This window comes from Neolamprologus brichardi, chromosome 9 (assembly GCF_056152115.1).
Source record: "Neolamprologus brichardi isolate AB-2024 chromosome 9, ASM5615211v1, whole genome shotgun sequence".
NCBI lineage: Eukaryota > Metazoa > Chordata > Actinopteri > Cichliformes > Cichlidae > Neolamprologus > Neolamprologus brichardi.
Genome location: NC_142112.1, coordinates 10,376,719 through 10,387,999, shown reverse-complemented (window position 1 = coordinate 10,387,999; position 11,281 = coordinate 10,376,719). Strand labels below are relative to the sequence as shown.

Sequence of the window (11,281 nt, the reverse complement as noted above, 5' to 3'; positions counted from 1 at the left end):
CATGGGAATCCCCAGCAGCCTACACCTATTGCAGCATAACTAAGGGAGGATTCAGGGTCACCTGGTCCAGCCCTAACTATATGCTTTAGCAAAAAGGAAAGTTTTAAGCCTAATCTTAAAAGTAGAGATAGTGTCTGTCTCCCGAATCCAATCTGGAAGCTGGTTCCACAGAAGAGGGGCCTGAAAACTGAAGGCTCTCCCTCCCATTCTACTTTTAAATACTCTAGGAACAACAAGTAGGCCTGCAGAGTGGGAGTGAAGTGCTCTAATAGGGTAATATGGTACTACAAGGTCATTAAGATAAGATGGGGCCTGATTATTTAAGACCTTGTATGTGAGGAGCAGGATTTTGAATTCTGGATTTAACAGGAAGCCAATGAAGGGAAGCCAAAACAGGAGAAATATGCTCTCTCTTTCTAGTCCCTGTCAGTACTCTTGCTGCAGCATTTTGGATTAACTGAAGGCTTTTCAATGAGTTTTTTGGACATCCTGATAATAATGAATTGCAGTAGTCCAGCCTGGAAGTAATAAATGCATGAACTAGTTTTTCAGCATCACTCTGAGACAGGATATTTCTAATTTTAGAGATGTTGCGCAAATGGAAGAACGCAGTCTTACATATTTGTTTAATATGTGCGTTGAAGGACATATCCTGGTCAAAAATGACTCCAAGGTTCCTCACAGTGTTACTGGAGGCCAAGGTAATGCCATCCAGAGTAAGAATCTGGTTAGATACCATATTTTTAAGCTTTTCAGCGCCGAGTACAATGACCTCAGTATGATCTGAGTTAAGAAGCAGAAAGTTAGTGGCCATCCAAGTCTTTATGTCTTTAAGACATTCCTGCAGTTTAACTAATTGGTGTGTGTTATCTGGCTTCATGGACAGATAGAGCTGGGTGTCATCTGCATAGCAGTGTAAATGTATGCTATGTCTTCTAATGATGCTGCCTAGGGGAAGCATGTATAATGTAAACAGAATTGGTCCTAGCACTGACAAATAATGTTTTGTGTTCTTCTTTACAGCCTTCAGGTCAGCTGTAGCACAGACTTCAGGCTTCCGTGGATGAAGAGTTTAACGCAGCACCCCTCTAGATGAATTCTGCCTACACCTCCAATTTATTTATTAACTCTGTGAAAGTGGAAGATTTCCCCACAGAATAAGAGAGAGAGAGAGAGAGAGGGCAACTATCCCACAGGAAAGAATGAAAAGAGCTGAAAGCACCACATTAGATCTGATGAGGTTGGTCACAGGAGACTTTATATGCTCTTAAATTCAGTCTGATTCCCACTGTGGTCAAATACACATCGTGGTGATGAATGTAATCGACTCTATGTACTTTTCTTTTTTGAGGTGAGATAATTGTCCAGCACACACCTTTAGTGAGTGAAAAACGAGAGTTTGAGTTTAGTGTGGATTTCCTGTAACACTCACAGGGTCACATGTTTATATACAGGCTCAAAAACACAATATTCAGTCAAATGTCCCGCAGGCTTGGAACGTGGAATTCTTTGGTTGGTAAAGATGATGTTAAAGATGTAAAACAGACATGTTTAACCATTAACAAGGTTGTCACCTCAGCGGTGGTCCTGAGAGCCTTTTACTGTAATCATGTGGGTCATTAATGGTCATGAGCCAAGCATTATTACAGTCACAGGAGCCAGGGTATGACTGGGGGTTAAATCCCTGCATTTTAGGCCACTGATAGCTGTTGTCGTGAGCCACCCCCTCTGTTCAGTGAAGCTCTTTCAGTTTCTCTTCTTTTCTTTAAGTGTATACGTGCTGGAGAGCTGGCACTCTCTTTAGGTTGTGCCGTGCATCCATGGAGAGGCTCTCTGAGGACCAGGAGACGAAGGAAAAGTTTCAAAATGTCCACAGGAACACAGAGAAAGAGCTAAACTGGGTCAACTATAACTATACCCTTTGAATCCAGCAAATAATAACAGCATCAGCAGCTACAGCCCGGCTTGTGCTCCGCAGCCTGCGGCAGACTGCTGGTGCGTCCTCAAGTTGCAGATCCAAGCAAACCTCTTCCCACACTGGTTGCAGCTGAAGGGTTTCTCCCCCGTGTGAACCCTTTGGTGTTTTTTCAGGTTTCCAGCCTCGGAGAAGTGCCTCCCACACGTGTCACAGCGGAAAGGCTTCTCGCCTGTGTGCACTCTCTTGTGCACCTCTAGATTGGACAGGCCAGAGAAAGCTTTCCCGCAGGCTCCACATACGTAACTCTTCCTGCGGCGCTCTGTGGGCAACGTGCATGCGGCACGATTTCTATTAAGGTTAGTGAGGAGAGTTGTCTGATGCTGGGGGGCGATGGCCACCTCAGTGCTGGCCAGCGGTGCCATGGCTCCCCGGACTGATAGAGAGGACTGTGGAGCCCCAGCTGTCCTGGTTTTACCTGTTTTACTGACAGCACCTGTGCTGGAGGACGGTGTGATTCGTGAGGGAGGAACGGCGCTTTCCTGTTGAGAGTAAGTGCTGCCATTTTGAAGCTGCAGCACTTGAGCCTGTGCTGATGTTCTTCTCCAGGAAGGCTGGGAAGATCCTGGATCCTGCATCCTCAAAGCCGTGGGTGCAGAAGTCCCTGAGGAACCAGAGAAAACCAGGAATCAGCTCGCTGTCACTACACTCGGAGCCAGGCAGTTACATGTGATGGTTTCCAAGATGAGCTCTATTAATTCTCTATAGGCTCGTCTTGTGTATTTATTCATTTCTCTCAGTGGTATTTCTGTGTAATACAAGCAAATATAGATATATATTAAAAATAAAAGCACCAATGGCTGCACCTGTAAAACATACAAGTAAACAACAAATTCATACAGCAGAAACACGCAAATCAACAACGAGAGCAGCTAAAACAAGCGTGTGCACGCACACAAAGGTTGTTGGTCCCTCAGTTTGAACTGTCCATCCTCTCCTCCTCCATCACCGTGTGGCACGCTGCAGCCACCATCAGGGACAAACATCCTCACCTCCTCCATCACCGTGTGGTACGCTGCAGCCACCATCAGGGACAAACATCCTCTCCTCCTCCATCACCGTGTGGCACGCTGCAGCCACTATGAGGGACAAACATCCTCTCCTCCTCCATCACCGTGTGGCACGCTGCAGCCACCATCAGGGACAAACATCCTCACCTCCTCCATCACCGTGTGGCACGCTGCAGCCACCATCAGGGACAAACATCCTCACCTCCTCCATCACCGTGTGGCACGCTGCAGCCACCATCAGGGACAGAGACTGCAGCGTGTTGTGCGCTCTGCTGAGGAGGTGATTGGCTGCAGACTCCCATCTCTGCAGGACCTGTACACCACCAGGACACTGGGGCGTGCAGCTCAGTCTCAGCTGACCCTTCTCACCCTGGTCTGTTTGACCTGCTCCCCTCAGGCAGGAGGCTCCGCCCTCTCGCCATAAGAACAGTTTCTTCCCCTCTGCTGTTGGACTCATGAACAGTAACCGTATGACTGTTCCCACCACTAACACATGACCTACGCTGTGTTCACTGCATCATCCCATGTTTGCACTGATCACCACCTGCACTCATGAATATATCTATCTGCTGTCTATTTAAGCGTTGTCTGACAGTATGTTTGCACTAAGCACCGCAGCAATTTCCTAATGTTGTAAACCTGCTCAACATTTGGCAATAAAACCCTTTCTGGTTCTGACTCAGCGTCCTACTCACTGCACTCACTCTGCTGGTCCACAGACTGTGACATTAGCATCATCAGACCCTGAAGCATGCAACAGTACAATAGAGACTTTTCATCACCTTCTTCTATCTTCTTCTTCTTCTATCTTTCTGTCAGGCTTCAGCAATAACAGCTGCCACAATGACCTCAGCTTAACTAATAATAATAATAATACATTTTATTTGAAAGCGCCTTTCAGAACACTCAAGGACACTGTACACAGCAGAATAACAAAAGCAACATAAAAGCATAAGACATAAAACAAATTCAAAATAGCAGAGTGGAGAGGTTATGTGGGATAAGCTGTTTTGAACGAGTTTTGAGTTGGGACCTAAAGAGAGAGAAGGAGGTGATTCTTAAATCAGGAGGTCGGGAATCCCAGAGTCGAGGAGCTGAAAGCCCGGCTCCTCATGCTCCTCATGGTGGCAAAACAGGGGGAGGGGACGGAGAGAGAAAGAGAAGAAGAAGATCTGAGACACCGAGATGGGGCGGTGATCTGAACCAGATCAGAGAGATGATGAATAGCCTTAAATACAAGAGTATTTTGAAATTGATGTGATATTTGACCAATGAAGCTGCTGCAGGACAGGAGTGATGTGGTGGGCAGAAGGGTCCTGGTGATGATACGGGCAGCAGAGTTCTGGACGCGTTGAAGCTTGTAGATGGATTTTTGAGTAAGACCAGAAAGAAGTGAATTACAGTAATCGATCCAGGAAGTAACAAGGCTGTGGACAAGAATGGCAGCATGTGGGGAGAGAAAAGGACGGAGACGATTAATGTTGCACAATTGAAAACATGCAGACCGAGTGACATTATTAATGTGTGAATTGAAAGATAGAGTAGTGACAGCGCCGCCTGTCGGTGGCGCTGTCACTTGGTGTTCGCTCGCTCTGTGGTATAGTATCGCTTCCTGTTCCTGCTCAAACACAGTGGTGTTTCTGAGTAGCTTATTTGCTTAGCAGTTTAATTAACAACTTTTAAATACATTCTTTTTTTTCCACAGTATAATCTTCACGTGCTTCATCCGAAGCACACCTTCTGTGTACTCACTACCTAATTTATAGCCAAAGTATTCACTCACTGTCTCTGTACTGTTTCGCTAGCTTAGCTCGTAGCCGACCCGTTAGCACCATGGCTACTTCACCTGTCCCTTCTGCACTTTCTTGCTCATTGTGTCAGATGTTTAGTTACTCCTCGGCCTCCTTTAGCAGTAATGATATCTGTAACAAATGTAGCATATTTGCAGCTCTGGAGGCCAGGATTACTGATCTGGAGACTCGGCTTTGCACCCTTCTCTCACCCTTAGCTAGCCAGGCCCCTGTAGCTTGTGCAGCCGAAGATAGCGTAGGCCCCGCTAGCTGTTCCCCGGCAAATCCCAAGCAGCTGCGGAAAGAAGGCGGCTGGGTAACGGTGAGGAGGAAGCATAGTCCTAAACAGAAGCCCCAGGTACACCACCAACCCGTTCATGTGTCTAACCGTTTTTCCCCACTCGGTGACACACCTGCTGGGGGTCAAACTCTGGTAATTGGTGATTCTGTTCTCAGACATGTGAAGCTAGAGACACCGGCAACCATAGTCAATTGTCTTCCAGGGGCCAGAGCAGGCGACATTGAAGGAAATTTAAAACTGCTGGCTAAGGGTAAACGTAAATTCAGTAAAATCATAATTCACGTCGGCAGTAATGACACCCGGTTACGCCAATCGGAGGTCACTAAAATCAATATTGAATCGGTGTGTAACTTTGCCAAAACAATGTCGGACTCTGTAGTTTTCTCTGGTCCCCTCCCCAATCAGACCAGGAGTGACATGTTTAGCCGCATGTTCTCCTTAAATTGCTGGCTGTCTGAGTGGTGTCCCAGAAATGATGTGGGCTTCATAGATAATTGGCAAACCTTCTGGAGGAAACCTGGTCTTGTTAGGAGAGATGGCATCCATCCTACTTTGGATGGAGCAGCTCTCATTTCTAGAAATATGGACAAATTTATTAAACCCCTCAAAACATGACTATCCAGAGTTGGGACCAGGAAGCAGAGTTGCAGTCTTACACGTCTCTCTGCAGCTTCTCTCCTCCTGCTACCCCCCCAAAAACCCATCTCCATACAGACTGTGTCAGCTTCCAAAAAGACAAAAAAAAACCTAAAAACCAGCAACAAACAACTTAAACATTTACAAAGAAAGAACAATACAGTATCCACATCTGAACCAAAGAGTAAAACAGTGAAATGTGGATTATTAAATATTAGGTCTCTCTCCTCCAAGTCTCTGTTAGTACATGACTTAATAATTGATCAACAAATTGATTTACTCTGCCTTACAGAAACCTGGTTGCAGCAGGATGATTATGTTAGTTTAAATGAATCAACACCCCCGAGTCATTCTAACTACCAGAAATCTCGAAGCACAGGACGAGGGGGCGTTTTGGCAGCAATTTTTCACACCAGTCTATTAATTAATGAAAGACCAAGACAGACTTTTAATTCATTTGAAAGCCTGATGCTTAACATTGTCCACCCCAGCTGTGAAACTCAGAAACCAGTCTTACTTGTTATCATCTATCGTCCACCTGGGCCTTACACAGAGTTTCTGTCTGATTTCTCAGACTTTATATCTAATTTAGTTCTGAGCTCAGATAAAATAATTATTGTGGGTGATTTTAACATCCATGTTGATGCTAAAAATGACAGCCTCAACATGGCATTTAATCTGTTGTTAGACTCAATTGGTTTCTCTCAAAATGTAAAAGAACCCACCCACCACTTTAATCACACTCTAGATCTTGTTTTAACATATGGCATAGAAACTGAACATTTAACAGTGTTTCCTGAAAACCCTCTCCTGTCTGATCATTTCTTGATAACATTTACATTTACAATAATTGATTACGCAGCAGTGGAGAGTGGACTTTATCAAAGTAGATGTATTTCTGAAAGCGCTGTAACTAAGTTTAAGAATATAATCCAGCCACTGTTATCATCGTCAATGCCCTGTACCAACACAGAGCAGAGCAGCTATCTGAACGCTACCCCAACAGAGGTCGATTATCTTGTTAATAATTTCACCTCCTCACTACGTACGACTCTGGATACTGTAGCTCCGGTGAAAACTAAGGTCTCTAATCAGAAGTACCTGACCCCGTGGTATAATTCTCAAACACGTACCCTAAAGCAGACGACTCGTAATCTGGAGAGGAAATGGCGTGTCACAAATTTAGAGGATCATCATTTAGCCTGGAGAAATAGTTTGTTGCTTTATAAGAAAGCCCTCCGCAAAGCCAGAACAGCTTACTACTCATCACTGATTGAAGAAAATAAGAACAACCCCAGGTTTCTCTTCAGCACTGTAGCCAGGCTGACAAAAAGTCAGAGCTCTTTTGAGCCAACCATCCCTTTAACGTTAACTAGTGATGACTTCATGAACTTCTTCACAAATAAAATTTTTATCATTAGAGAAAAAATTACCAATAATCATCCCACAGATGTAATATTATCAACAGCTACTCTTAGTTCCATTGATGTTAAGTTAGACTCTTTTTCTCCAATTGATCTTTCTGAGTTAACTTCAATAATTACTTCCTCCAAACCATCAACGTGTCTTTTAGACCCCATTACTACAAAACTGCTCAAAGAAGTCCTGCCATTGATTAATTCTTCGATCTTATATATGATCAACCTATCTCTAATAATCAGCTATGTACCACAGGCCTTCAAGGTGGCTGCAGTTAAACCTTTACTCAAAAAGCCATCTCTAGACCCAGCAGTCTTAGCTAATTATAGGCCAATCTCCAACCTTCCTTTCATATCAAAAATCCTTGAAAGAGTAGTTGTCAAACAGCTAACAGATCATCTGCAGAGGAATGGTTTATTTGAAGAGTTTCAGTCAGGTTTCAGAGTTCATCACAGCACAGAAACAGCTTTAGTGAAGGTTACAAATGATCTTCTTATGGCCTCTGACAGTGGACTCATCTCTGTGCTTGTCCTTCTTGACCTTAGTGCAGCATTCGATACTGTTGACCATAATATCCTGTTAGAGCGATTAGAACATGCTGTAGGTATTACAGGTACTGTGCTGCAGTGGTTTGTATCATATCTATCTAATAGACTCCAGTTTGTACATGTAAATGGAGAGTCCTCTTCACACACTGAGGTTAATTATGGAGTTCCACAGGGTTCAGTGCTAGGACCAATTCTGTTTACATTATACATGCTTCCCCTAGGCAGCATCATTAGAAGACATAGCATACATTTTCACTGCTATGCAGATGACACCCAGCTCTATCTGTCCATAAAGCCAGATAACACACACCAATTAGTTAAACTGCAGGAATGTCTTAAAGACATAAAGACTTGGATGGCCACTAACTTTCTGCTTCTTAACTCAGATAAAACTGAGGTCACTGTACTCGGCGCTGAAAAGCTTAGAAATATGGTATCTAACCAGATTCTTACTCTGGATGGCATTACCTTGGCCTCCAGTAACACTGTGAGGAACCTTGGAGTCATTTTTGACCAGGATATGTCCTTCAACGCACATATTAAACAAATATGTAAGACTGCGTTCTTCCATTTGCGCAACATCTCTAAAATTAGAAATATCCTGTCTCAGAGTGATGCTGAAAAACTAGTTCATGCATTTATTACTTCCAGGCTGGACTACTGCAATTCATTATTATCAGGATGTCCAAAAAACTCATTGAAAAGCCTTCAGTTAATCCAAAATGCTGCAGCAAGAGTACTGACAGGGACTAGAAAGAGAGAGCATATTTCTCCTGTTTTGGCTTCCCTTCATTGGCTTCCTGTTAAATCCAGAATTGAATTCAAAATCCTGCTCCTCACATACAAGGTCTTAAATAATCAGGCCCCATCTTATCTTAATGACCTTGTAGTACCATATCACCCTATTAGAGCACTTCGCTCTCGCTCTGCAGGCCTACTTGTTGTTCCTAGAGTATTTAAAAGTAGAATGGGAGGGAGAGCCTTCAGTTTTCAGGCCCCTCTTCTGTGGAACCAGCTTCCAGTTTGGATTCAGGAGACAGACACTATCTCTACTTTTAAGATTAGGCTTCAAACTTTCCTTTTTGCTAAAGCATATAGTTAGGGCTGGACCAGGTGACCCTGAATCCTCCCTTAGTTATGCTGCAATAGATGTAGGCTGCCGGGGGATTCCCATGATGCATTGAGTTTTTCCTTTCCAGTCACCTTTCTCACTCTCTATGTGTTAATAGACCTCTCTGTATTGAATCGTATCTGTTATTAATCTCTGTCTCTCTTCCACAGCATGTCTTTTATCCTGTCTTCCTTCTCTCACCCCAACCGGTCGCAGCAGATGGCCGCCCCTCCCTGAGCCTGGTTCTGCCGGAGGTTTCTTCCTGTTAAAAGGGAGTTTTTCCTTCCCACTGTCGCCAAAGTGCTTGCTCATAGGGGGTCATATGATTTTTGGGCTTTTCTCTGTATCTATGAAGCGCCTTGAGGCGACATTTGTTGTGATTTGGCGCTATATAAATAAAATTGAATTGAATTGAATTGAGTACTGTCGAGGATGACACCCAAACTTTTCACAGAGGAAGAAACGAAGACCGGCGAGTTATTGATAGTAACAGAGAAACTGTTGGTTCTGGATAATGTTGATTTAGTGCCGACCAAGAGGAGCTCGGATTTGTTACTGTTGAGTTTGAGAAAATAAGAAGAGAACCATGAATTTAGTTCAGCTAAACAGGGTGAGGGAGGATGGGGAAAGAGCAGAATCAGGTTTAGTGGACAGATAAAGCTGGGTGTCATCGGCATAACAGTGAAACTGGATATTATATTTATGTCCAAGCGGAAGAAGGTAGATAATGAAAAGAAGGGGCCCCAGGACAGATCCCTGTGGCACGCCAGTGGTCAGAGGGAAGGGCTGAGAAGTGAAGGAGTTGAGTTGAATGAACTGAGTGCGATCAGACAGGTACGATTTAAACCAGGCTAGTGGAGTATGGAGAGACCGATGGAGGCTCGCCTACCGAGGAGAACAGAGTGAGAAATAGTGTCGAAGGCAGCGCTCAGATCGAGGAGAATAAGGATGGAGAGTAAACCAGAGTCAGCTGCCATCAGAAGATCATTGGTTATTTTATAAGTGCTGTTTCAGTGCTGCGGGACTGGAACTGTTCGTACAGATTATTGTTAGTTAAATGTGAGTGGAGTTGTGTGGCTCCAGCACACAATCACCCGTCTGCTGTCGACCTGTCTATCACTTTGATGACCACTGCGACGCGGCACCAATGGAAGCTTTGACAGCACACACTACTGGTTCAAACATCTGAAGGTGTACACAGGCAGGGCAACACAACAGCATGCAGAGGCCGTACTGAGGAAAGTGTTACCCTGTGATGCAGACGGACGGCCTGCAGAGGAGAAACTCTGCCCTCCGCTCGAGGACGTCGAGGACGTCGAGGTCTGTGGTGGATCGAGCACTTGCCAAGGCTGTCGACGAGTGTCTACGATAACAACTCTATCCTGGTCACGTTCAGTTGACTTGTTAGGAACAAATGCACATGAAGAGCCACCAGGAGCTGACACAGGGTCACTATCAGGGGCCCAGCGGGTGAAGAAGGTCTCCAGTTCAAAGAGAGAGTAGTCACAGCTCGTGGGGTTGTTGCTGCATCGCTGCTGCTGCTGCTGCTTGGTTGGGTTGGCTGGCATGTTGGTGTCTGGGACCCTCAGCTGCACCGCCGCAATGCTGCTGATATCTTCTGATTCTGCAGGGGTCATTTGAGGTGCTGCAACCTGGAAGAAGGAGAGCAGAAGAAGGACCAAGCTTCATGACACAGGCTTACAGGACTGGGTTGAAAGTTTGAAACTAACAGAAGTTTGCTCATCCTTTTCTTAAAGAGAATTATAGTTTCTGTACAAATGTAACAGAAAATGTAACAGAAGCCACAAACTAATGTGTGTACGTGCTCCACTGACAGTCACAGTGTGGTCACTTTAGTAATCAGAAGGTTCAGGCTGAGTCGCATGTCCTCTAATCAGAGCGAAAGGGCCGTCTGTGTATGATGATGATGCCACAGACAGCACAACACTTTTATTTTCACTCAGTGTTGCACTGGACTGCTCTCAGCCAGCTCTGTGGTCAATGGTGCACTGACCAGAGGATTAAGCTGGGATGTTTCTGATGGGAGATGTTGGAGCACCCGGAGCATAGGGAGCCCTGGTCCAGGCTGGAAACAAGGACCTTTCTTATTGTAAGGCAGACGTTTCTTCCTCAGACAAAGGGAGATTCTCAGACATAGACTTCAGGAAAATGCTTCTTCCTTTTAAAATGAGTCAGGGGGTTTTGCATTTGATTACAATGAGTCCTGGGAACTTTCCATTACAGGTCCTGGTGGGAAACATCTAGAAAATACTGCAAAATTCAGTTCAGTTCAATTTAACTTGTGTTTACTGATAACATGGCACTAGTTTAGCTTTAACAGCGCTAAATTTATTGAAAATTGCTGCACCTGTTTCCATTTCCCAGCTTAGCAGTTTGTACAAGTCTGATGATGCTGAAATATTTAGTACGATATTTGGTATGAGCACATTTATGTTCCTCTTTTCTGTCATTTCTATAAGTAGTCTTCAGG

At 44.6% G+C, this 11,281-nt stretch overlaps 1 protein-coding gene across 1 annotated transcript in view; it reads right to left on the bottom strand.

The window, feature by feature from the left end:
* Nucleotides 1–549: 549 nt before the first annotated feature.
* Nucleotides 550–11,281, bottom strand: part of si:ch211-89o9.6 (uncharacterized) — a 33,500-nt gene continuing 22,768 nt past the window's right edge. Inside the window, exons 7-8 of the mRNA XM_087845899.1 lie at nt 10,037–10,442; nt 550–2,588 (exon numbers count right to left, since the gene is read on the bottom strand). Coding sequence (XP_087702025.1) covers nt 1,954–2,588; nt 10,037–10,442 — 1,041 coding nt within the window. The 3' untranslated portion in view covers nt 550–1,953. The remainder of the gene's footprint in view (nt 2,589–10,036; nt 10,443–11,281) is intronic.